Below are 27,389 nucleotides of genomic sequence, written 5' to 3'. Positions count from 1 at the left end.
TATGATGAAGTATGCTATTGATAGGTCTAGGCCATGAGTGGCATTCCATAATCCATCATCATGAGAAAACCCTGGGATTCAAAGAGTTTCTCTTTGACTAAGTATTTTAGTTCTTTTTCATTATGGATCCCAAGGAAAGGTTTTATAATATTCTTGGGCAAGTATGGAGGTCATGTTGGACTACCTGGTCTTACTCTCTTCTCAGGTTTCCTAGGGCTTATATTCACCTCCCATTTGTCCTAAAGGGCAATAGGGCTCAGGAACTGAGCTATAATGTTGGGGCATGTAGAATAATGGCTATTTAATTCTGGGTCTCTCCATGGAGACTGCCCTAGATGGCATGATATACCAGTACAAGTGCCAGGCTGATGGATGCCATATTACATTAAGGGGTGGAGAGAATCAGCAGACTGTGATGTGAATGTCAACTTATTTGGCTAGGGCTGGTGAAGAACCAACAGATGGTGGTGATTTATTATCACCACTGATTTAAGATGGATGAGGGTCAGGGGAGCACTACAGAGCCTTCTGGTTATCCCTTACATCCTTTTCTCAGTTCCCTGATACATTCACTTTCCCAGTAAGAGAGACAGCCCCCCAAAAGGAGATATCATTACTAATGACTTAATCTAATGGTCTCAACATTTTAGTTAATTAAAGAATTTCCTGTCCCTCTTTTCAGAGATTACACCTTGTGGGCAAAAGAGACTGACTCAGTTTGGTTACTAGTAGCAAGAGGCACCATATGGTGATAAAAAGGTCATAAAAATCCCAGCCTTGTCAATTATGTCATCTCCTAGCCTCAGGGAGAGGTGCTCTTACCCCCGGACAGCATGTAGCAAGCGCAAGGAAGGGTAAGCTGTGCGCACATTGACGTGGTGCTTCAGGATGAGTTCATTCACCCACTCTACCCTCTCCTTGCCACCTTTGGCCATGAAAGCGGGAATCCACAGGATGCTACCATTGAGGCTGTGTAAGCGTTGAAGAAGTTTTTCCCTCCAGGTCTCATTGACCAAGTCCTCAAAGGCTCTCTGGATGACAGAGGGGTTCATTGTCACCAGGTCTGTCTTGACCCCCACATCCTGGGCGTACTCCTGGACAGGTGCCAGGTTGCATCTGAAAGAAAAAAAAATTGGTACAATACCTTCTGGAAAGCAGCAGGACCTCTATAATTTGTCTCTACCTAGATCAGTGCCTGAAATACTGCAAACAATAATTGCTTTTTCTTTTATTTATCCATTCATTCCCTTTATTTAAGTCATCCACTCAATATACATTTATTAAGTACCTACTGTGTGTACTAGGTTCAAGGAGATGTATGTAGATAAATGAGGTCCCTGACCTCAAGCTTTCACTCTAGAAGGGGAAGATATTAGATTCATGGTTAAATATACAAAATTAGAACACAAAAGCACAAGAGAAGAATAAAGCACTATGAGATTATAGGAAGAAGAAATTATTCCCAGTGCCAATCAGATACTTTTATTCGATTTCCATAATTTAATTAAAAAAAAAACACTTACTAAGGGCTTGCTCTGTGCCAGGCTAACACTCTACTTAGTGGCAATGAGGTTGGCATTTCAAGGCAATATTACCATAGCATAGGTTAACTTTTTAGAACTGTCTGCCCCAGGCCCTAGGCACAATAAATACTCAATAAGAGAACCCACTAACCCTTTTCTCTACAGGTTTGTGTCCAGTTATTCATGTTTATTCCTCTCTCTTATTTTCCCTTTTAGCAAAGTTCCTATCAATCAGGAAAGGGTTATTATTCAACAAGTATTTCATAGTAGGTAGCCACAGTTGAATGGTATTATTTACCACTCTTTCAATTGACATTAAGGCTTTATAGTTGCCAAAGGGAAAGCTCCTCTGGAAAAAGGAAGCTGTTAGGGAAACCAGAATGTATATTTAGTGATTAGAGATGTGAAAAGTAATTTTTCTAAAATGGAAAAATCTAGGAAAAATTCATTTCTGTGGTTTTTCTCCTCTCTCCTCTCTTCTCTCACTCCCCTGTCCCCAGTGATTAGGAAAATTGAGGGGAAATTAAAAACCAAAAATTTTCCTCCAGTCTCCTTTTTAGTATTTCACATCTCTTAGATAATAGAGACAAATAGGGCATCTATTAAGTGCTCATTATGTGTCAGGCACTGTGAAATGCTGAAATAAAAATAAAGGTGAAGATATGCTCCCTGCCTGTAAGAAGCTTACACTCTAATGGGGAAAGTGACATGCAAACAACCTGGGTAGCATCACAGGGAAAGAATTAATAGTGAGAGGGACTAGAAGAGGCCTCCTGCAGAAGGTGAGAAGCCAGAGAAATGAAGAGGAGTCTGAGGAGGAAGAGCATTCCAGATATGGCAGATGGCTGATAGAAAACATGGAGTCCAAAGGAATATTGTACTAGGAACCTCATGGAGGCAAATGCTATAGGATTATAGGAAAGAAGTAAGGTATAAGAAGAATAGAAAGGGTAGACAGCCAGGTGGCTCAGTGGATAGAGAGCCAGACCTGGAGTTGGGAGGTCCTGGGTTCAAATGTGATCCCAGACATTTCCTAGCTGTATGACCCTGGGCAAATCACTTAACCCCAATTGCCTAGGCTTTACTGCTCTTCTGCCTTAGAATTGATGCTTAGTATTGATTTTAAGACAGAATGTAACAGTTAAAAAAAAGAATGGAAAGTTTAAGAAGGGGCCAGGTTGTGAAGGACTTAAAAGTCAAATAGGTATATGAGGGGCTCTATCACTGGTTCAGTACTTGCATTTTGGGCTCCTAAATGGCTCCTGTAATCCCTTAAGCCCAGGGCTGATCTTAGGACCCCTAAATCTCTTCTAGGAGTATGAATTCACATTAGGGGATGGTTCAATGTATACTTTCCCATTGTCCACTGTGACTGTTTCAGGTCTACTTGGGGTGCTGATGATGGGGAAAATCCTATACTCAATAGATTCCAAGGACAATTCTGTTTACTCAAAGCTTTAATCTCTTGGTGGGTTGGGGAGGGAAAAGAGGGCACCCCTCACCCCAGCTTCTTTCTTACCAGCATCAAACTAGGCCTCCCATGAGGATTCCTGACATTTAGACCAGAAGAAGGATCTGTGATTTTGCTCGAGGTACTTCTTCCCAGGGCAAATTCCTAACCCTAGTTAGTAGATAGGGAGCTCTAGGGAGTTGTCAAAGAGACACTGAAGTTAAGCGAGTTGCCCAGAATCACAGTTATTATAAGTGTCAGAGTCATGATTTGAGCCAATTTGATACCAGGTCCTGCATTCGATTCACTATACCAGCCTGTTTCTTTACTCTGGAGGCTGAGAGAAATGCCTTTTTTTTTAACCTAGTCTCTTGCATTCCTTTTTTTTTTTTCTGGAAGTGATGCTATCTAGGATGCCGAGTGATCTTCACTAAAAGAACATGTATATTCTTGAGTATGTGTGTGTGAATAATTATCTATCTATCTATGTATCTATGGAGAGAAAGAATAAAAGGAGAGGAAAAGGGTGTTGAGATAATTAAGAGTATATATATATATATATATATATATTACACATATATGTTTGGAAATAAATTTGTAGGGGTGAATATTTGGAATTTTTGTTACATTTTTCTATGAAAGGAGTAGACCTGCTCATCTTGACTTGTTCTTGACTTGTTGCAGGTCTGCTAGGAAATAATTAATTGGTTGCCACAACCTTTTTTTGGATGGACTTTTGTGTAAGGTACTCTTCTGTGTTGACTTTAAAAGGAAAGTCTTCATTGAAGATAGCCTTTTTTTTATTGCTCTCTCCCTTTTTTTTTTTTGAAGAGACAAGAGAGCATCTGAACTAAGACATGGGCCTTATGGGAAGGAGCTCTCCTCAGCTTAGAAGCTGCGAATGGAAGTTATTCCAGTGGAAATTGTATGAGCCATTCTCCATGTGGCCTGAGAAGACAGTTCTTGAATGATTGCTTCCTGGATCATGGACAATCTTAAATTTCTAGATAGCTCAGTCCCCAAATCTAGACTTCTAATAAATGAAGGGGTAGGAGTTCCCGGGATGTAAGCATATACCCCCTGGAAGATGAAAGAGCAGAAAGGGACCAAAACCATGACATGGATTTTGAAAAAGACTTGAATTTTGTCTTTTGTTGATATTGTGAGTTTTTCAGATAGTGTAGGTACAATGGGAATTGGGTTAACTGCTATAGCACCCTCAAGTTCATTTCCTTCTGGGCAATCTAAGCCCCTAGGATAGTAACATAAGCTGGATTCCTGGATAGGTCCCTGGGATGAAAAGGGATTCACCAGAATGTTGGGGGAATTGTTTCCCCAGGAACCCCAACTTCATTTCCCTCCTGAGGAGAATCTAAACCACAGGGTGGTGCTATGAGTCTGAAAAATTGAGGAGCCCTGGGGAATGGTTTGACTCACAGTAGAGGAAGACAATTGTATTGATTTTTTTAATGGGCCACTGTGGATCTTTTATGTGTTTTTGCATTTTCAATTAGGTGGAAGAAAGTCTGTCCTGTACTTGATATATGCATTGTTACCTTGAGTGCTTGTATGGGAGTTGGGGGACTTTTTTCTTATATCTGGTAGAGCCAGAAAGGACTTATGTTTGAAGAGTTTCTCATATTGTACTTTAGGTGAGCCAAAGAGTGATTATTTTGGGTCTATCTCTAAGGATGAAGCCAGTCCATGTAAATCCAAAGCTTGGTGGGGGTTAAGTCATGGGTTATATCAGCACGTGTAAATCCTAAACTGGATTTGCTTTTAGTGAGGGGCACTTTGTCCAGTGAGTCTTTTATGTTGGAAAGAAGTGTGTGGTTATTATGTGTATGTGTGTATCTGCATTGAAACATTAATATCCAATAATTCAGAAATCATTTATCTAAAAGACTAGATGCTTATAATTTCAAAAATCATTTTAATTGGAAAAGGTACACACCATGAATATGAGAACATTGTCATTCTTTGTTATTCAGAATGATGAAATGATACCCACTTACCCCTATGAAATGAGAGGGCCTTTTTTTTTTGGTCTCATTTTATACTTTGGCTACAGTAACATCATTCCTTCACCTATCACATCTAAGGTAATAAGAGAATCAGATAACTAACTTATGGATTTATATTTCCAGCCCGCATCTCTTTCCTGAGGTCCACACTTGCATTGTCAAATTGCCTTCAGGACATTTCTACCTGACTGTCTCAATGGCATGTCCAGCTTAAATTGGCCCAAAAAGAGCTTATTCGTTTCCTGCTAAATCTGCTTGTCTTTAGAATTTTACAAACTTTGTCACTGGTACTACCATCTACTCAGGCTCATGTTTAAACTTTGGCATGTATTTGATTATTCTCCTTTTCTTATTTCTCATCTGCTACCAGTTACCAAATTTTGTAAAATTTTAAGGTAAAATGTCTTCCCTATTCCTCCCTTTCTCAATTCCCACTGCCATTTTGTAGTCCAATCTCTCATCACCCACCAGACCTTTTAATGGCTCTTCCCACTTATACTCTTCCTACCCAGTTTATCCTCCAAGATGTTGCATATTTATTTTTCTGATCCACATATTTAATCATGCTACTTCTTTGCAAGTCAAGCTTAAATCCTTCTGTCTGGCATTCAAGACCTGCCATTGCCCCCCTCCCCCTTTCCAGTCTCTTCTTATCCTACTATCCTCTGTGTAATTAAACAAAAACCCCATCTTCAATCTGTTGCCATTCTCTCTCTCTCTCTCTCTCTCTCTCTCTGTATATACATATATATACATATACATATATAATATAATATATCAAGTATACTTTTCTGCCTATGTCCTTTTGGTTTTATTTTATTTTTTAAACCCTTACCTTACCAATACTAAGTATTGCATGTTTCAAGGAAGAAGAATGACTTGCCCAGGGTCATGCAGCTAGGAACTGTTATCACCTCCCAATCCTTTTTGGTTTTATTTTTACCTGTGACTCAGAATAACTGTACACATACACTCCTTTTCCTGCCTATTCTATTTATAGGCATATGGGAGGATCAGAGTTTTAAGAGTTGAAGGGGATTTTAGAGGTCATCTAGTCCATCCCACCCCAGTTTTACAGATGTAGAAACTGAGACCCAGAGGGTTTCACACAAATAGTAAGTAGCAAAGCTCAGATTGGAACCCAGATCTTTTGATTCCAAATCCAGCACTTCCCCCCCTAAGTCTACTACTTAATTTAATGGAATTCAATTCAATAGATTTTTTTTTTTGTCTACTGAACTAGGGATTGGGTGGCATATAAAGCTTAGATGAAAAAATAATAACATTAACAGTAATAATAGCTAGCATTTATCTAGTGCTTTAAGGCTTAAAAAATGCTTTATAAATATTTCATTTGAAATAAATTTTAAAAAATATCCTTCCTTCCCCAGGGCTTATAATCTAGTTTAGAACTGGAAGTAAATGGAAATACATACATACATGCCTAAATGGGAGGTTACCTCAGAGGGAAGGTGCTAATAATGATGATGATGATGATGATGATGATGATGATGGTGATATAATAGCTAACACTTCTATGATACCTATGATATGACAGGCACCATGTTAAGGGCTTTCCAATTATTTTCTCAATTTTTTTTGTACCTCTCTTATACTCATGACTGCTTGTGTACTTTATTGATTTATATATGTCATAACCGTAACAGATAGGTGGCATAATGTATACAGTGCCCAGCTTGGAGTCAGAAGACTTGAGTTTAAATATGGCTTCAGACACCTCCTAGCTGTGTGACCCTGGACAAGTTACTTCATCCTGATTGCCTCAGTTTCCTCATCTGTAAAAGGTACTGGAGAAGGAAATGGCAGACCACTCCAGTATCTTTGCCAAGAAAGCCCCAAATGGGGTCCCAAAGAGTCAGACATTATTGAAAACAACTGAACAACAAATATCCCCCTACTATACTGGTATGTTCCATAAGGAACCTTATCTTATTTCACCAAGTTAGCAACTATAGCTATACTCCCCATAAGTTGTTTAATAATTGTTGACTTGAATTCAGTTGAAGGAAGAAAGAGTGGAGATATGTCAATTTATTTGGAATTTGTGCTTTGAGCTTGCTTGGAACTGTTGGCCTTCTCAAATCTCTAAGGGTTTTATTTTCAGGCTCAGTCAAATATATTCAATTAAGAAATCCTCTCTTATATAAAGCCATTGGCTTCTCTTTACTGTGACTACCATGATCCTATTCACAGAGGAAAAGGTGTTTCCCTTAGCTGAAAATGGAGTGGGGGAACTGTTTAACTTTTTAGGGAGGAGATATATCCATATTTCCAACATCCAAAGGGCATGCTTTAGAGTCGGGGGACCCTCCTGTTCTCCAGAATTGTAGAAGGAGAGTAGAGGGATTGGCAGAGATTGGACATCAACTACAAGGAGCCTGAGGTTCCAGGACCACTCATTTTGACTTTGTCTCCTGCCTCCCTTTGAGTCAGGGAAAACAAAAGTTAGGAGAGGCGGAAGAGGTGGTAACTCCACCAAGTTTCATATGGCATTGCTGTAGGGTAAAATAGGGAAGCCATTATGGTCAAGTAGAGAGAGCACTGAAGTAGGAAACTTAGTTCCAGACCCAACTTTGCAACTAGATAGTTGAGTAATTTTGTCCAGGTCACTCAAACTCCTTGGCTCTTGGGTTCTTATCAATAAAACAAGGGAGATGAACTAGATAAATCTATGATCTTAAGAACATAAATCCTAACAAGACTGACCTGTTAAAAAAGGGTGTGATACTACCAGGTATGCCAAGGAGGTCAATGACAGAAAGGTCCTAAATATATATCTAAATCATTATAGTCTCACTTTCTCCATTGGCAATAAGGTGAAACAAAGACCTTTCATATTGATTGGGGAAGGGTAGAATAAAATATGGTATAAGTATGTACAGAATAAGAATTGCACCAAAAGAAATGATATATTCAAGGAACTGAGAAAAATATGGGAAGACTTGTATGAACTGATACACAGAGAAGCAATCAGCACCAGAAGATAATCAATAACTACAATAAGGCAAATGAAGACAAAACCGAAAGATAATACAACATGGATTAAATGCAATGATCCATTTTGAGTCTGGGTGACTGAGAAAAGGATAAACTTGCTTTCTTAAAGCAAAAAGGCAAAATACCAGAGGCAAGGAATGTTCCGTATCTGCCAGTCAGTTCCTTTATCAGTAGATTTGCTTATCTATTTTTCCCTTTTTCATCAAAAGGGAGAATAGGAGAGATTTCTAGAAAATAAATGTAGTATAAAAATAAAAATTAGTTAATAAAATATTTTTAAAAGAATAATTTAAAAACACTCCAATCTGGAGGTAATATAAATAAACCAGATGGGACTAAACCTACAATTTCATTTGGTATAGGACAGTGATGGTGAACCCATGGCATGGGTGCCAAAGATGACATGCAGAGCTCTCTCTGTGGGCATGCACCACCCTCCCCACCCCCCACCCTCTAGAGTTCCTTACTAGAAAGGCAGAGGGACTTGGGTGGAGCTGCTCTGCTCCCCCTCTCTACCATGCCTGACATTTTTTTCACATCTCCTGCCCCTCTGCCTAACAGCCCAATGGGAGAGCTTTCTCCCTCCCCTGTGTGAGGTAAGGGGGAAGGCAGGGCATGCCTGGCTCTTGGTTGTGGGAGGGGCATGGCACTCCATCTCTAAAAGGTTTGCCATCACTGGTATAGGAGATATTTTTTCTACCAATGCAGGTTGGACCTGATTTGTCAATTTAGTCTTAGATAACTGTTGTGGGGACCTGAATGTACATGACTTGCCCAGGATAACAATCATTATATCTGAAAGGCAAGTCTTAAATCCAGGCTGGCTTTCTCTGCCCAATACCATAAAGTTTCCCTTTTTTTTTTTTTAATAAACATTTTAAAACAATTATCTTCTGTCTTAGAACAACTCCAAAAACAGAAAAGTAACAAGGGGTGGACAACTGGGATTAAATGACTTGTCCAGGGTCATAAACTAGGAGGTGTCTGAGGTCAAATTTGAACCCAAGTCCTCCTGACTTTCGTCCTGGTACAATTAAGATGAAGTCTTGTAGGAAAAGGAGGGGCCCTACAGTGAGAAAATTCAAGGTTACAATTCTGGCTTTGCCCCTGGTTATTCCAGTGACTCTAGCCAAACTATTTCACAGCTCTGAACCTCAGTTTCCTCATCTGTAAAATGGAGATACCGGTATTCTCTTTACAAATGCACTGAGTTGTTAGGAGGAAATTGTTTAGTAGACAGAATTGCTAAGTAAACAAGACCTGCTATCCCAACCCTTTATTTATGCTTATTTACAGGGGTGGGATTTTGATCTATTGATTGACCTCTAATTAAGGAGGCAAAAGAATGAGGGGAATGAAGGAATGCCAAATGATTGACCTCATCCCATTGGTTGGGAAATGGTTTAGTTTTTTTTTTTTAAGTCCCCAAAAGTAGCAAAATCATCATTCTTTCTTTTATGTGTGGCTGTTTCTTACAATGGCTGGGCTGTCTCCCCAATAGACTTGCAAATCTCTGAGCACACATCTAAATCAGCTCTGGATACACACAAATCCATGGGCACCTGCTAGGCATGGATTTTAAAGATCAAAGGATGGCTTTGCCTTTGAGGAGTACACTGGGAGCTGGAGCCCTTTTCCCCCCAAGTACCCACCCACCCCACACACAAACACACACATACCTCTCATGCGCAGACATGATCCTCTAAGAATATATTTGAATTGTAGTGTTTTTTGGCCACCATCTCCTATTCCCTCAGTTTCCTGTGCCATACTGTCTCTCCTGCACATCCTCATTGTATAAGCACTTTATAATGTTAATAACCAAAGAGATTCAAAAGAAATTATATGTGAAGGTGTGAAGTAGGATTATAGTGTATACACCTACTGCAGACTATTTCAAAATTAGTGATATTTTCCCACTAGGCTATGGGTTTCCTCTTTCTAGGGTTCTTATCACTAGGCTCCACTGCCTTTTGTTTATGTACCTGGAGATAAAGAGTGGTGAAACCATGGAGGATCTGGTAAAGGAACTAGCCCACCTTTTTTTTTTTATCCTTACTTTATGACTTAGTGACAATTCTAAGAGAGAAGGGCAAGGGCTAGACAAAAAGGGGTTAAGTGACTTAGCCAGAATCATATAGTTAGGAAGTATCTGAGGCCAGATTTGAAATCAGAACCTCCTGACTCCAGGCTTGGCACTGTATCTACCTTGAAAAGGGGCTAGTCTTGACCAGCATTTACAACTTGGGTATAAGCCTTATTGAGCATTATATAAAATCAATACTTGTGAAATATTAAAATGAAATTATGTTTGCATTGAGTGGAAAAATGGTGTCCATACATGCACCACAGTCTTTGTGTGCCATAGGAACTCTTGCTAGATGGTACTTTGTCATGTCTGACCATATTGGGTGAGGTGTTGGATAGTACAAAGAATGCTGGACAATGGTCAGAAGACCTGGGTTTGAGTCCTGCCAATTTCTAGTCATGTGACAATGGGTAAGTCTTTTCTCCTTTCTGAGGCCCATGTTTCCTCAGCTGAAAAATGAGGATGATTCTAATACCTACACTTTGTAAATCCAAATGTACTATCCAAAAATAATAACAATATTATTTACAGGATCTTAGTTCTTGAGTCAAAAAGGACCTTAGGAACTATCTAGTCTTATTTTACAGATTTATAAATATAAATTATATATTTACATATATAAAATATATAAATGAATTTTATATTTATATAGCTGAGAATAATGGGAGGTAGAGAAGACCATTAACATGTTGCTCATTACACTAGTAGTAAATGGCGGCTCTAAGATTCAAACTCAGGTGACTCTGACTCCCAAACCAGCTTCCATTCTATTACATCATCCTTGGCTCACCTGCTATTTCAGGGCTAACATTTCCCCCATTTTAATGTAGCTCAATCAATCAATCAATCAGCATATTAAGAACCTAGTGTGATAGGCACTGGAGAGATTTATAACAAAGATGAAATAGTCCCTCCTCTCAATTGGGAAGAGATCTGTATACAAAGAAACATAAATATCCATGCAAAATAAATGTCAGGGAATTTTGAAAGGGAGGAAATCATGAGTTTGGGGAAGCTGGAAGATGCTAGGGACAAGGTGATGCCTTGAGCTGAATTTTGAAGAGAACAAGACATTCTAAAAAGGGGGAAGGGTAAGAAGGGTGTGCATTTCAAGAATGAGGGACAAGAGTAGAAAGAAAGAACAAGGCCAGTTTGACTGAACTGGGAAAGGATTATTATAAAGGAAGCCTGGCATAGAAGGCTAGGATTCAGTTGTTTTCAGAGGCTTTAAATGGCGAGGAGTTTCTATTTGCTCCTAGAGGTAATAGGAGGTCCAGTGGAGTTTATAGAGCAGGGGATTGACATAAATTTTAGGAAAATCACTCTGGCAGCTATGTGGAATTGACATAACTCGATTTATTAGACATCTTAAATCCCCCCTTTTATTCTCCTTGCTTTCTGCCATTTTCTGCCAGGAGCTCTGCAAGATATATCAAATTGTGATCAAGAGAACATTGATTTTAATCGCCATAAATGCAAGCTCTTTGAGTGCAGGGACTTTGTTTTGAGTTTTGTTTATGCCTCTCTAGTATGGAGTAGGCTCTTAATAAGTGTTTGCAAGCAGCCAGGTGACATAGTAGATAAAATACTGAATCTGGATTCAGGAAGACTTGAATTCAAATCTAATATTAGACTAGTTGTGTTACTCTGGGCAAGAGCTTGCCTCTCTGTTCTCTTGAATGGAAATGATAATAGTACCTACCTCCCAGGATTATTATGAGGATTAAGTGAGATAATATTTGTAAAGGGCTTAGCATTGAGACAGGCAAGAATGGGAAGTTTATAAATGCTTGTTTTTTTTTTAATTGCATTGGAAATTATGTAGGCTATTTTATGATCTAGGTTTAGTATCCCCTCAAACTCATCAAGCCAAAACGATTTCTTTTCTTTCTGTGTTCCAGAGTTGAAATCTTAATATGGTAGTAAGAGACAGGAAGGATGCCTCTCTACACCCAGGAAATCTGAGATGGCCCCATCAAATTTTCCATTGGGTGGTGACTTGTGTGGAATGAAACATTCAGGACTTTCATGACCTTGCTCTGCCTGGGGAAGAGCAGAGACACCTGTCCCTATGAGTGTCTCAGGCACCAGGACTAGGGTTCTATTTTGAGTGAGATGACTATTTTAGAATGCCCATGATAGTGAAATATGGGAAGAAGGATTGAGAGGAAAGGATGTGCCTTCACTGCCTATTGCCTTCCCTGGCTTCTTTTAAGTATCAGTGAAAATCCCATTTTCTACAGAAAGCCTTTCTAAACCTCTCTTAATTCTAGTGCCCAGAATTCTGGCCAGCTAGGAGGCATATTAGATAGAAGGTTGGGCCTGGAGTCAGGAAGATCTGAGTTCGAATCTGACCTCAAACATTTAAGAGTGGTGTGACTCTAAAATGATGCCTTGTTTTACTCAATTGTGAAAGTGAAACAGTACCTACCTCAAAGGATTGTTGTGAGGATCAAATTAGATATTTGTAAAGCACACAGCACAGTGCCTGATAGTAAAATTCTTATTCCCTTGCCTTCCCTCTCTTAATTATTTCTTATTTGTCTCATATATAGTATCTTTGTATATATTTGTCGGCTAGTTGTCTCTCCCATTAGATTGTGAACTCCTTGAGGATGAAGATCTATTGTTTGCCTCTGTTTATATCCTCAGTTTATTGAATAGCGCCTGACAAATAGAAGGTACCTAATAAATGTGATGTTGATGGAATTCAAATCCTTATTCTTAATTTTGCCCAAATAAGTCAACTGAGGGGTAGCATGGGATATGGAAAGAACACTGAAATTTGGAACTACAGGACCTGAGTTCAAATCCCAGCTCTATTATTTACTGTGTGACGTTAGCCTGTCACTTGTATTCTCTAACTTTGGTTTCTTCATCTGTAAAATGAAGGTGGCAAACTAGTTAACCTTCAAGTCTCATTCTAGCTCTAAATCTACAGTCCTAGGACCCTAGCCAGCAGAGAAAGAGGCAGCCTGAAAGTCAAGAAGAACCAGGTCTAAGACCTTCATTTGAAAAGATTCAGACTATGTAATCATGCGTAAGTCATTTAACATCTTAGTTCTCTATATGACTCCCTATGACTCTTAGTTTTAGCTAAGTTGTCACAAGCAGACCTACAACTAGGAAATCACAAATTAAGGCAAAAATGCGAGTGCTGTAAGTCATATGGAGTCCACTGCATTTTTATAGTTTTTGGATGCTTTGAAATCCTTAAGTATATTGTCCTCTAGGAGGTCAGCCTCAATTTTCTCATCTGTACAATGAGGAGGTTGAACTTGATGGTCTCTAAGTTTCCTTTAAACTCTAACTCTATGATCTCATGATCCTTCCATCTATTTGTCTTTTTAAAAAAGATCCTTACCTTCTGCCTTAATATCAATTAATTCTTAGAGAGAGGAGTGATAAGGGCTAGGCAATCAGGTTTAAGAGACTTGTCAGGGTCACACAGCTAGGACGTATCTGAGACCAGATTTGAACTCAGGTTCTCCTGGCTCCATGCCTGGTGCTCTATCCATTGGGCTTCCTAGTGGACCCTTTCTATTTGTCTTGTATGTTCATAGATGTTGGCTCCCCTCTTGGAATGGCACTTCCTTGAGGACAGGGACACCAGGATTTAGCTGTCCTTCATATCTTCAGCACTCAGTACAGTGCCTGGAACATAAGGATTTAGGAAGTATTTATTGATAGACTGACTGGTTAGATCAAAAGTTACCCTTTATGACTTCTTCTCTGCCGACAATTGCCATTCTATTTGCAAGATGGACTTCAAATGTGAGCTATCCCTCTGGGGGTTACCTTATAACAAAGCTGTGAGTGTCTATCTCCCGTCCACAGCCACTGTTCAGCAGAATTCCAGAGTTGCCCACAATGGCACAGGTCCTGAAGTGTTTGTTCTTTAGGGGAGAAGTTCTAGGCAGGAGTTCATAGAGGTTCTGTGACACATTCATGGTGCTGGCTCGGTCAAAGATGTAGTGAATGATGTCCCCAGGCTTCAAGGTCCCCTTGAGCACTGATATGTCTTTTTCGGCATCTAGGAACTTTAAGATTTGCTTCCTGTAAAAAAACAAAGACATACATGAGAGTGACAGAAAAGGGTCTCTTTCCTTTTCCCATCTCCCTAAAGCAGCCTTCTCTTGCCAACTGTTTTCAGGGTTACGTTTTTGCTTCTTTCCCGCCCCTCTCCTCATTGTCTCCCTTCCTGGTCTTGGTTTATCAGCCACTTTTCAGCAAACAAGGTAGACAGCTGCATGCCAACCTTCCCATGGAGGTAATCTTGGCTGATGGGTTTAGGGCAGGGGTTGGCAACCTGTGGCAGGTGTGCTGATGATGACCCAAGGACCAATTTTCTTTGGCAGGTGGGCTGGCTGCCACAGCTGGACCCTCATTCTGACACCTATGGCAGATGTAACAACTGCCACTTACTGGGAGAGCTGGTGACTCATGTTTCTCTCTCCAGTCTGGAGAGGATGCTGCCATGCCAATGTGCCCCTCTAGCACACCAGAATTGATTAGGCTGGAACCTTGGCACACCACTCTGTTTTTTTCTTTTTAACCCTTATTTTCTGTCCAAGAATTGATGCTGTGTATTTTTTTCCAAGGCAGGAGAGAGGGAAGGGCTAGGCACTTGGGGTGAAGTTATGACCAAAGTCATACAACTAGGAAGCATTTGAGACCACTTTTGAACCCAGGACCTCCTGTCGATAGGCCTGGCTCTCAATCCACTGAGACTGCCCCACATCATTCTGAAAAGACAACAGACCCTTTGATTTATCCTAGACTGGGGTATCTTTGAGATGACACTGGGAAGGGTCCTAATTAGAGGACTAGGAAGTCAGAGTTCAATCTTTCTTTCCTTCTAATTAGCATGTATTTTTTATTTAATCCCAATCTCTTCAAGGTTGGAGGGAAACATTGACTTGACAGCTTCCTTTCCAGGTTGGGGAGGAAATATCATGCTGCTAACTTGTATCTACTTCAGATGGCAACTGGTCAACTTGCACAATGGCCTGTGGAGACATCCTGCTCTTTTTGAAAATTTTAAGGACTTACCATCAAAGGAAACTGCTCAGTCGACTTTCAGAGGTTGCTTAACGTTTTTTTTTTCCTATTCTACAATATTTCAGTGGCATTTACAAATAAATACATTTTGGTTCATGGCCAAGAAGAGCTAAGAGTAATTTCCCTATTTTCTTTTGAATCCTCCATAAAATCAAGGATTTGGACTAGATGACGTCCATAAAGTTCAACAAATGACCCAATGACTATTAACTAAGTCTGGGGTTGTCTTCAATTCCATTCCATTAAAAAACCATTTTTTAGGTACCTACTATGTGCTGGGTAATATGATAGGAATTAGGGATGTTTGATGCCCTCCAGGAGATTCTTTTTTCTAGGGAGATATAACATGTATAAGAAATTTTGAGTATGGAAAAACACTAATAATTAGGAGGATGGGGAAAGGCTTCATGTAGGAGGTGGCACCCAAATTGAGCCTTGAAGGAAGTTTAGGATTCTAAAAAGCATGAGTGAGGAGGGAATGCTTTCTAGGCATATGGGGACATGCTATGCAAAGGTCTGGAGATGGGAGATTGCATGTTGAGTTTGGAAACAAAAAGGCCAGTCTGGCTAGAAAATAATATGATTTAGCTTTGGGAAAAGGCAGAACCTTCTACCTGGTTGGTTTCTCTTAGGATAGTGATATCCTATTTTTAAGGCTTAACTTTAAATGATCCAGCAAGGATATCTTCATAATAGAATATGAGCAGAAATGAATTTTTTCTATTAGGGATGGCAATAGGAAATGACGCAAATTCGTATAGGGACAGCTGGATATACAGTGGATAAAGCCTGGAGTTGGGAAGTTTTGTTGTTTTTCAGTCATATTCAGTCACGTTCAACTCTTTGTGACCCCATTTGGCAAAGATACTGGAGTGGTTTTCCATTTTCTTCTTCCTCTCATTTTATAGATGAGGAAATGGGGGCAAACAGGGTCCAATAACTTAACCAGGGTCACCCAGCTGGTAATTGTCTGAGACTACAATTGAACTCAGGAAAATGAGTCTTCCTGAATCTAGACTCAGAACTCCATCAACTGTGCTACCTAGCTGCTTAGGTCAGGAAGATCTGAGTTCAAATCTAGCCTCAGACTCTGACTAGCTGTATATCCCTGAACAAACCCTGCCTCAGTTTCCTCATATGTAAAACTGGAATAATAACAGCACCCCTCTCCCAGGGTTATTATGAGGATCAAATGAAATAATACATTTTAAAGTACTTAGCATAGGGTCTGGCACATAATAGAGCAGTGTATAAATGTTAGCTATTGTTAATTTAAGAGAAGCTGAATGCCTTTGAAACAAGCATTATTTTCAAAAAGCAAGAGATTTCATTGTTACAGAGTTTATTTTATTGTAAGATCTTTAAGCATCTTGTAGATATGAAGGACTGATCAATATCATCAGTTAGATTTTTAATTTTATTTAAAAAATTTTTATTTTAATTTTTACTTTAACTTTAAATTTTACAAGAATCGATGAACTTATTAATGGGATTCTTCCTTCACCGATAAGGACTGTACTCCCTTTACACTCCAGTAGATGAGTTCATGAATAGCCATGGCTGAGAAAATTCATCACCTGGTGGCCGACCTTCTGGGGATGAGCCTTTCCAAACCCAGTTGGCTTGACCCTTAGATGACAGATGTACATTCTGTCACTAGGCCCAAGCCTGACGCCTTGCCAGCTTGATAGGATCTGCCAGAATTCATGTGCTGTTGCCATTGTCCTTGAGAAACCAGGATTTCTCACCTCAGCACTCCAAGGAGGCATCAGAGTTAGGACTGCAGAAGGACCACAACACTTGCTCTGGAGTCATTAGACTTGGGTTGGAATCTTGCCTGTGTAAATGATCAGTTTTGTGATTTGGGGCAAGTGATTTAACCTCTATATGACACAGTTTTCTCATCTATAAAATTAGAGGGTTATACTAAATGGCCTGGAAGGTCTTTTCTTGTTCTAAATCTATTGAGTCTATCGTCTTTGTTGCACGGTTGGGGAAAATGATGCCCAAGAGGGACAAAGCTTTCAGGTGGCCCTGGATTCTTATAGGCCAGGCCAATGGAAGCCCTGAAATTTAGTAGGGCAGGGGAAGCCTGGAAGGGATGCTACCCCTCTCCTCTTCCATTTTATTTCTTAATTAATGAAGTAGAGCTTTCTCTAACACACAGAGAAATCTTGCACTTAATAATTTGCACTCGATGGAAAATGGAAGCATTGTTGTTATTTACTGGTGCTTACTGAGGATTATGTAACTCAACTAACTCACTAATTTGTTTGGGAAATGGGGAAGAACCTTGTAATTACTAACCCCAAAGTATTTAAAGGCAAGAGAACCCTTAGAAAGCCCACAAATACTTTCATGAGTGAATTAATTTCTAATTAATTACTAGAAATTACTATCAATTATTAAACATTATTTCAAATGACTTGCAGAATCTTTTCTTATGAATAATTTCAATGACTAATTGCCTGGATTTGAAAGGATTTGTCCCTCCCTTTGGGTGAAGGCAAATTGTTCATACTGAGGGACCTCTGGGCTCACAGTCAAGAGCTCTGAGATGAGAAGGGCCAAGCTCCTTGACAACTAATTCATCCCTGTCTCTTAGGGTACGACCCCTTTTTCAGGCTCATGCACCCCAATTTCAGGACCATGGAGCACCTCAGTGTGTGCCTTCAGTGAAGCAATCACATTTCTTTGGCGGTTAATAAAGAGGAATAAACTAGAGGGAGGGAACCCAGATGAGGCTGAGCTGGCAGGAGGAGGTACAATTTCATTCACAGTTGGTCTTAATGACAACACAGCGCCTCTTATTAAAGGGATCAGTAATATGGGCCTGCAGCTGTCAGGAAGCCATAGCTGGGGAGAACAGAACCAGGGATCTTACAGGAAGAAATGTTCAAAGGGAAGGTAGGTGGTAGAGAGAGAAATCTACTGAGGATGATTTTTTTGGCTGCTCATTTTTCCTTCTGCTCCCATTCTACCTAATCTTTGGAGATTATGTATTTCTTTTTTCTTTCTTTTATTTATTTTTAGACCCTTACCTTCCATTTTAGAATCAATACTGTGGATTGGTTCCAAAGCAAAAATGTGGTAAGGGCTAGGCAATGGGGGTTAAGTGCCTTTCCAGGTCACTCAGTTAGGAGAGATCATGTATTTCTAGAATTCACTCTTATTTTTCCTTCCAAGATCTCTTCATCTTAGAAACCTGAAATCCAAGATATGGATGGTAGGACTGCTATTATTTCCCTCAGATCTTCCTACAATCTCATTTTCTATTTCAGCTTTAGTTCAATGGCTATCCCCTAGGGTTCTTGCCAAACAAAACTCTGATTTGGGTAAAGTTTTTCATAGTGCCCACTATTTGTTAACTTCTTCTATTTTTCATAGTGACATTTCAATGAAATAAATTATTAAGTACCTATTCCATGCAAGGCACTGTGCTAGGTATTGGAAACATGAAGATACTACACTGGCCCCAGCTCTCAAAGTGCTAATGAGTGAACAGTGCTAGGTCTGATCTCATGTCCTCAGACTCTTCTCCTTTCTTCTAATGCAAAACTGTGGTTAGATTCTTTATTCATAGGAAATAGTAAATGACTGCTAAAAATATAAAGCCCCTCTCTAAAGGGAATCTTTATCATAACAGTGGTCAAAGCCTGAAAGGATAATAATGAGAGCTAACATTTATATAACACTTTCCTTTTATGCATATGTGTATCTATATATATATATATATATAATGTCTACATTTTATCCTTACAACAACCTTAAAAGTTAGGGTTCTTATCTTCATTTTTATATATGAGGAAATTAAGTTACTTTCCCAGGGTTACACAAATTGTGTCTTGAGATCACATTTGGACTCTGGTCCTCCTGACTCCAAACACTCTATTGGCTGCACTAGCTAGTTACAACCTCCAGGATGAAAGGGTGGAATTTCAGGCAATGGCCCAGAGGAGAGGAAGGATTTGGGGAGAACCTGTGATTCTCAGGGAGAACTTGGGGGCAGGTCCAGGGTCTGTCCAGGGATCTTGTCTCAGAGGCAATGCCTCTTTCATCTATGGGGAAAGATGGATATCTATATCTATAAATCTATCTGTAGTAATCCAGGGATGGAGCTGGATGGGTTTACAATGAGATTTTCCCTAGTTAGTCTTTCTGAAGCCATTTGTGTGTAAACCGGTGGCACATTTTCTAAAGCTGTCATATACACCTCAGCCCCAAGTGTGGTGAATCTCCTGGGTTTCTTAAAAACTATGAAAGTATTGTACAACAGACATTTAGCACAAAAGCAAGGAGCTGGCTGGCCAAATGGACCTGGTTGAGTAGAGCAGTAGCGGTCCCTGGATTGGCTCACTTGGGGGGGGGGGGCATTCCTGCCTGATGTTCTCAACCAGAATAGGACATCCCAAGTGAAGTGGACACCCTTTCTGTTTCCTCCTCCCCCCCTTCCCACTTTTTTGGCGCCTTGATCCCTTCCCACAGCCCACTTTTTTTTCCTCTTTTGCCTCCCAGTTCTGTTATGGTGCCCTCCACCTGCTGGGCCGCCAGGCTATTCTGAGATTTATATTTCTGACTGATCGCTTACAAACGAAGCTCGCCTCAGCAGGAGGTAAACATTTTATTTCTATCTTGACTTCTTTCAATGATAAAGGGAGGCAATTTGCCAGCTTGTGCTGAAGAGGACCAGATCTGTCTCTTGTCCTATAGGTAATTACCAATACCTGATCTTCAAAGACAGGGTCTGGTTGTGCCTCCATGTGGATGGGGCTGGCTTAATGTTGTGCTTTGCAGTTTCATTACTTCTGTCAACAACAGCTGGAGATGAAGAGCCATTTATTACGACTTCAACTCTGGGGAGGAAAAAAACACACACCCACGAACCAGAAAAAGAGACAGGATCTGTTAGCATGCCGATGACATCTCTAATAGTTTTGTTTTTGCTCTGGCATGAATGTAAACTTCAGAAAAGCAAAATTGCAGTGATTACCTAGAGGGATGGAAGCCTTTGGGTCTTTCAGGATGCACGCATTCTCCCTCTCCTGCCCCCACCCCCTCCTGCTTTCCTTCAGGTACAAACCAAGCACATTCCTGGCTGCTAAAGGTGCTCTATCCATTGGTGGGCAATGTGTTGGCCACAGAGAGGTCTCCCTCACCCACTATCCCCTTACTCTCAGAGAAACTTAGTTCTTAGTGGAACTGGGTTCCTCTGTGGTTCAAATTCTAGGCAGAAAAATATACCAGCTGGATATTTTATCTTTTTTTCTTTATCTTTTTTATCTTCTTTTTAAAAAAAAATTTTTTTCTTTTTTTTTCCAACTTTCACCTTCCATCTTAGAATCAATACTATGTATTGGTTTCAACACAGAAGAGTGGTAAGGGCTAGGCAATGGGGGTTATGTGACTTGCTCAGGGTCACATAGCAATACTTTAATTCTTAATGAAACAGTGTCATAGATTTAGAGCTGGAAGAGAGCTTAAAGGCAATTTTGTCCAACCCCTTCATTTTACAGAGGATAAAGTTGAGGAAAAGAGGTGACATGATTTATCCAACATCTTAGAGATAATAAATGGCTGAATCTCACATTTGAACCCAATTTTTCTTACTCTAACTCTAACACTCTTTCCACCAAACCATGCAGACACGATTTAAGATGGGATGGTATAAAAAAATACCAAATGACAATCAAAATGTACACCAAAGCTTCTACTGCTTTGGAATATAGCCAAAGGTAATGAATTTCAGACCTTGAGGCAGCAGCAGTAGGTCAATTGTTTCCACAGGGGGATACACAGCTATATGTACATTAAATACTCACCCCCCCCCCTTCTTCCTCAAATGCCAGGTATTACTGTACTCTCTTAACTTCATAGGCTTGTGATCTATGCCAGTGGGTTTCTGAGAAACTAGGTTATAGTTATATTTATACAAAGGATATGATATCCAGCCTAGATACTGCAGGATGCACGTAGAGAGCATCTGGGTCACACGAGGAGAGAGAACTGTTCCTTTGTCTGGGGTGAGAAGGACAGATAGAATTTTAAGCAGATTTGAGAAGCCAAATTCCTGGCCTTTTAAGAGTCCAAATCAAAGAGCTCTGCTCTGAGGCTTCAAGCCAAGTTCAAAAATGTGAAATTCTTTTTTCAGAAGGTGTAAATCCTGCACTATTCCTTGGCTTTCTGTAGATGGGCTAAGTAGAAATCCACTTTTGTGTTTTTATTGGTACATCTTTTATCTCTTCCCTCCTCTGTGGCCCCTGCTTCTTGTCTTCACTTCATATTCATGTACTCGTCCAAAGGTGATATGGAGAGTGGTGCTTAGAGTTTGGGTCTTCTTTTTTGGAAACTTCCTGGGAGTACTATAGGAGCACCCTGCATGCACCATTGATAGGGTCACCTATGAGAACTAGGTAGGGACCCCATTACTTGGCAGTAGGCCCAGGGCATCAGCAGTACCAGGAGACCAAAGGTCTAAGGCCCATGTTTCCCTGCAGCTTACACCAAGTGGCATAAAAGATGGCAGCATTTCAATATTTTATCATGATAAGGAAGCCTCCAGAGAGAATGGCTGACATTATCATCAGGTATCAGGATACATGTGCTGCCTTTATGTCTTAGAAAACTCTACTACATACCCAGAGGATTTTGGGGGGAGCCTGACTTGAAAGGATACCCATAGTCCGCTCTATCCAAGGCAAACAGGAATGGGCATTTTTTTTTTTGTTATGGCTGGTTTAATGGATAGATATATTTGGAGGTGCTACTTAGAAACTGGTGCTATGGCAAGTAAGAGGTCTTAAGGCAAGGGTATGTAGAACCCTACCCAAGGGATTTGCAGACAGTTTCTAGGGGATTTATGAACCTGAATGGGGAAAGTTATATCTTTATTTTCCTAAAATGGCATTCCTTTGTAACCCTATGCATTTTATTTTTATGTATTAAAAATATTATTCTTAGAAGAGATTTGTTGGCTTTACTAGACTGCCAAAGGGGTCCATGCTACAAAAATAGCTAAGAACCCTAATGAAGGGGATCTTCTTTAGAATGTAGGTATGTCTGGGACTGTATCTTTGCAGGAGGACACGTATTAGAACTCAGATCTGTGACTCCAAATTTGGTTGCTATGGTACCTTGGCACAATGACCTTGCTGTAAGAGAGAAGTAATAAGAATCTTTAAAAAGCCAGCCTGTGGCAACCTTTGCTAGAATGGCTATTAAAATTCTACCTATGTTTGGTCTGTTTGTAACTGTCTTCCACTGGAATTCTATGCAACAACTAAGATCCTCCTGGCAAGAGGCATTCTTCCCCCTCTCCCCTCTTTTGGGAAAAAAAAATTCTGGAGAGAGGAGTTTTGGCCCTGAGATACTTCACTTGGTATTTAATTTATTTCCACCCCACCCCAACATTCTTAAATATGAAGTAAATCTATCCATTGGCAAAGAAAAGCTCAATTGTCAATATTAATGAAATTGTGTGCCTATGAGATTTACTGCAGGCTTTTTTTGGGAATGGAGGGGAACTGTGGTGTGTGGCTAGAGGGTCAGTCTTGGCTTCAAGAAATCCTGGATTCAGGTCCCGCCTCTTACACATACAAGCTGTGTGACCTTGCAAAGACACTTAAATACCTCAAGGTCTCAGGCAACTCTCTAAGAATAGAAGTCACCTGTGAATTGCAGATATATATCAGTAGAAGGAGTTTGCCCTTGCACAGTACCTCACATCAATGGAATCATAGCTCTGGACCAAAATTCAGGCTTAAAGAACAGTCTTTTTTCCTAAGAAGTTTCACTTTCCCACAGAACAACTCAACATCTGCACAAAACTCAGATTGTTGTGCCACCCTCATTCAATCAACCAATGATCACTTATTAAGTACTGCGGTGGGATATGCACCATGTTAGGTACTGGGGATATAAAAGTGCAAATTAATAATAAGAGAGACAATCTTTTCTCTCAGAGCTTCTAGACGCTAATAATTTCAGAAATATTACATAAAAAGTTTGTTACAGAGACAGAGTATGTAAATACATTTGGAAAATAGCCTTGTGGAATAAATGAATGGAATTATCAGATATCTAGAGTGGTAGAGTGTCTAAGATCACACAGTTAGTGGCAGAGGTGGGATTAGAATTCAGGTTTCTTGCCTCTCTTTCCAGTGTTCATTTCATTATTCCTACCTCATTCTGTTAAAAAAAAATTAACTTGCCAAATTGACATAGTTGGGGAACCCCCTTCCCCTAAAAAAACATCCAAGCCTCTGACAATAATGACAAAGAGCTTCCCTCCTGAAATAGTGATACTAATTATGAACATAAATTGTGAGGTATCCTTCTTGTCAAACTACTTTGACTTCCTATGTTTTTTAGGCTTAGAAACCTGATATGTCAGAATCATTAGGAAGGTAGTATGAGGGTCATTTTGTAATGGTTACCTGAATAATCTCAATTCTGTGAATCCAACTTTTCAGATTTCTGAGCTATCACAATGACCTTAGACACAAAGCGTTTCCAGAGGGCTCTTTTTCTCTCTGCATCTTCTTTGGTCAAGGTCATTATAACAAAATAAGTGACCTAGTAATTTACCAAATGGCCCAAAGAGGTAAAAAAACAATGGACATGTTTTCTCTAGAGGTTGTAAAATGAGGTTTTGTCATGCTTTCAAAACTTGTCTTGACTCTGGCATAACGTGGCACATGGCATTGGAACTGGGTGCTATGGGCTTTGGGATATTCTGAGAGCACCCTCATTCTTAACAGGTAGTAAACTTGTGAGATATATAAGAAGGGTGGCCAGTGAATGTGACTTAGAGCAAACACTGGACAATTTGTTCTGGAATAGCCTCAAGGTCAGTTGACCCAGTTTGTGGATCAAAGAGGATGATTTCAGGGTTTAAAAAATAGAAGGTATCAGTAAATTTGGGGTGGCTCTAAGAGATACTGCAGGAGATATTAATTTGCCAGAAGTCTCCCACATTTCTCAGGATTAGTTCACATGCAGCTATTAACATGGTCAAATGTTCCATTCTGGCTAAGTGAGAAAAAGCCCTATTGGAATATTGAATACATATTAAATGATCAATGTTCCTTCAGACTAATTGCTTTCTGTATACCTAAACATTTTAAACAGTTTCAGCTAAGATCTTGAACTCTTTGTTTGAACTCCCTACCAAAGTGGTAGTGTTTTTCCCCCATAAATTGCTGAATTTTGGTGAAAAGTTTATATTGTAATCTTATAGGATTCAAGCTTCATAGTAAGTATGCAAATTCAAGTTTTGATCCATGATATACAAAGCTGTCTAATATGATTCTGATTTTTATCTCCTTAATGTAACTGCTGCCTTCCCACATTTCCCATCTTTGGAATACGGAAGACCTTGGGTCATTTGTAAGTGATCTTGCATTGACAGTTCTCCCCACCCCAAAAAAGTGATTAGGGAAATGGAAAGCAGAAATGAAACAAAACAGATCTGTTCACTAAGTAAGAAGGGCACCAGCCAGCAAAGAAGAGAAGCAGATTAATAGCTGCCTTACAGCAAAAACAAATGAACACAAAATCTAATTTACAAACCTATTAGATTTGCTATGTAAGCTGTTCACAGCTGATCTGATTGTACCTCTGCCTCCAGAATTCCTGCAAGACAAAGGAAATGCATTATTTATAAACCCAGTTCCTCTTTGCAAAGCTTTGTTCAATAGTCAAGAGATCCCCCAGTCTGGAGAGCTGTTCAACTAGGAAGCAGCTCTCATTCTTGCCACTTGCCAAAAGGGTCCATCTTTGGGAGTCATTTTTCATGATGGTAAGTCAGAATGAGTTAAGAGTAAGATGTATCCTTTTTGCTCCTTCCAAAGTACCATTTCCAGGGAGCTTCACTTAGCCTTAGCCTTAAGGTTTGGAATAAGCACACCTGTGATTAGCCACACCTCATTAACACCACCTGACAACTCTGTTACTGTGTGCCCTCTCCCCACTTTGTACTTAATTTTCTTCTACATTAATTTAGACTTGTTTATATGTTGTTCCATTACTGTCCTTAAGCCATCTTTAAGTATCTATCTGCTCTCTACAAATTCCGGAGACCAAGTCTTCCTTTTCTTTTGTATTCTTCATCATAGTGCCTGATATCCAGGGAGATAATGGATCTGAAAGCACCTTAAAAAGCAAGAAATGTCAAACATAAAGTCTTATTGTTAGTTGTGGAAGCATTAATGTTCATGAGTGGTAATGGCAAAATAATTCAGTTTCTAGTGACCTGACTTCTCTTGATGAACTATTTCATACTTAGCTTAGGTGGTCCTCTGACAGCAGATATAGTCTACAGCAACTAGTATTGGACTTCTGGGGAGTCTTTCCAACTTGATAGATCCTTGTGTTCCACTGGCACAACCTTGATGCATTCATCATGCTACCATGAGACAGGAGAGCAAGACTTTTATGGAGGTAAGAATTACATAATAGTGTTGGAGTCTGGGTGGGTTGTTTGTTTATTTTTGGTCAAAACTTAGCATTTCATTAGTGAGGGGAACTCAACAATGAAAATTAATTGACTATTAAAAACCAAAATTACCATCTCTCTTCTGTGCTAAGTCTATAAGAAAATGACTACAAAGAGAGAAATCAAGTGGTAGTTGATGTTATGGACTTTGAGAAGCCCCATGGTATCATGGGGAAAAAGGGCTGATTTTGAAGTTAGTGGATTTGGGTTCAAATCTTGTATCCATTGTTAATTAAGTGTGTGATTTTGGGCAATCAGCTTAACCTATTTAGGCTTAAATTTCCTCATTTATAAAACAAGGGTTTTGGAGGACTTCCGGGTAATCATGGCTGCAATCTAGACGCCACACGCTTCCTCTCCCTGGCACCGAACGGAATAGACTACATCAAAGGAGCATAAAAATCACCTTTGGAGGAACAGAAGGACTCCCCAGTACTCCCCAGTACCCCACAGAGGCGAAGGTACGTGGGGTTTGAACATTTCCACACTATAATAAAAAGGAGGAAAAGCTCGCACAGAAACGTGAACTGAGCCGCCCTCCCCCCCCCCCCCCCCACCTCCCCCACCAAACCAGAGTGAGCTACCGGAGCGCTCACTGGGACAGCAAGTGAGTGGGGAATGTCTCTGTCTGGGGGGGGGGGGAACTCCAGGGTCCTTGGGATCTGGGGACTGCCAGGAAAAAACATCTCAGGGCGGTTTCACAGGAGAATCCTGCACTGAGCACGGTCTGCGGAGCCTTACTCAGGGCAGTTGCGCTGAGCATCTGGGTGGAGCTAAACATCAGGGGCAGACCATGTGCTGATTATCTGGGTGGAGCTGAACACCTGGGCACTTTGGCTGTGATCAGGGGCCCAGCGCTCTAAGAAACCTCGGAGGCTGGGAAGAACTAGTCTGAGGCAACCTAAATTCATAGAAAACCCGCCCATATCACCCAGACCCCAGACCAAAAAGGAAAGGGGAATAAAACCACCAAAGGGATGGATCACATGGCCCAAAATCAAGCCTCCAGGAAGAAAGGGAAAAAGGTGACTATTGAAAACTTTTATGGTGGAAGTACCCAAGGAAAAGAAGAGAAAGAGGATGAAATCCAAAAAAAAATCAGAACATGCCTCCCAAAATGGAAACTATCAACAAGCTCTGGAAGATCTCAAACTGGAACTTACCCAAAAGATGGAAACCTGGAAAGAAAAATGGGAGAAAGAGATCAGCAGTCTGACAGATAAGACTGCTCAATTGGAAAAAGAGCTCGAAGCATCCAATAGAAGGGCCGACAAAGCTGAAAAGCAAAACCAGTCCCTAACAACCAGAATTAAGCAACTCGAAGAAAGTGAGATCATAAAACAGCAAGAATCAATAAAGCAAACCCAAAAAATTAATGAATTAGAAGAAAACATAAAATATCTCACTGAAAAGGTCACAAACTTGGAAAACAGAGGAAGAAGAGACAACCTCTGAATTATCGGTCTCCCAGAAAAACCAGAGATAAACAATAAACTCGATATTATTCTACAGGAGATTATGAAAGAAAACTGCCCACATGTTCTGGAGCAAGGGGGTAAAATAGAAATAGAAAGGGTTCATAGAACACCCTCTATACTAAATCCACAAAAGACAACCCCTAGGAATGTAATTGCCAAATTCAAAAGCTTCCAAGAAAAGGAGAAAATCCTACAAGAAGCCAAGAAGAGGAGCACCAGATATAGGGGGGCTCCCATAAGGATCACACACGACT

At 40.1% G+C, this 27,389-nt stretch overlaps 1 protein-coding gene across 1 annotated transcript in view; it reads right to left on the bottom strand.

Annotated features, from left to right (window-relative positions):
- Nucleotides 1–27,389, bottom strand: part of ST8SIA2 (ST8 alpha-N-acetyl-neuraminide alpha-2,8-sialyltransferase 2) — a 102,926-nt gene that overhangs the window by 21,980 nt on the left and 53,557 nt on the right. Inside the window, exons 2-5 of the mRNA XM_001364936.4 lie at nucleotides 24,733–24,795; nucleotides 19,890–20,018; nucleotides 13,903–14,160; nucleotides 823–1,116 (exon numbers count right to left, since the gene is read on the bottom strand). Of these exons, the coding sequence (XP_001364973.1) occupies nucleotides 823–1,116; nucleotides 13,903–14,160; nucleotides 19,890–20,018; nucleotides 24,733–24,795 (744 nt within the window). The remainder of the gene's footprint in view (nucleotides 1–822; nucleotides 1,117–13,902; nucleotides 14,161–19,889; nucleotides 20,019–24,732; nucleotides 24,796–27,389) is intronic.

The sequence above is a fragment of the Monodelphis domestica genome, chromosome 1 (genome assembly GCF_027887165.1).
Source record: "Monodelphis domestica isolate mMonDom1 chromosome 1, mMonDom1.pri, whole genome shotgun sequence".
NCBI classification, from domain to species: domain Eukaryota; kingdom Metazoa; phylum Chordata; class Mammalia; order Didelphimorphia; family Didelphidae; genus Monodelphis; species Monodelphis domestica.
This window is presented reverse-complemented; position numbering and strand designations above follow the sequence as displayed.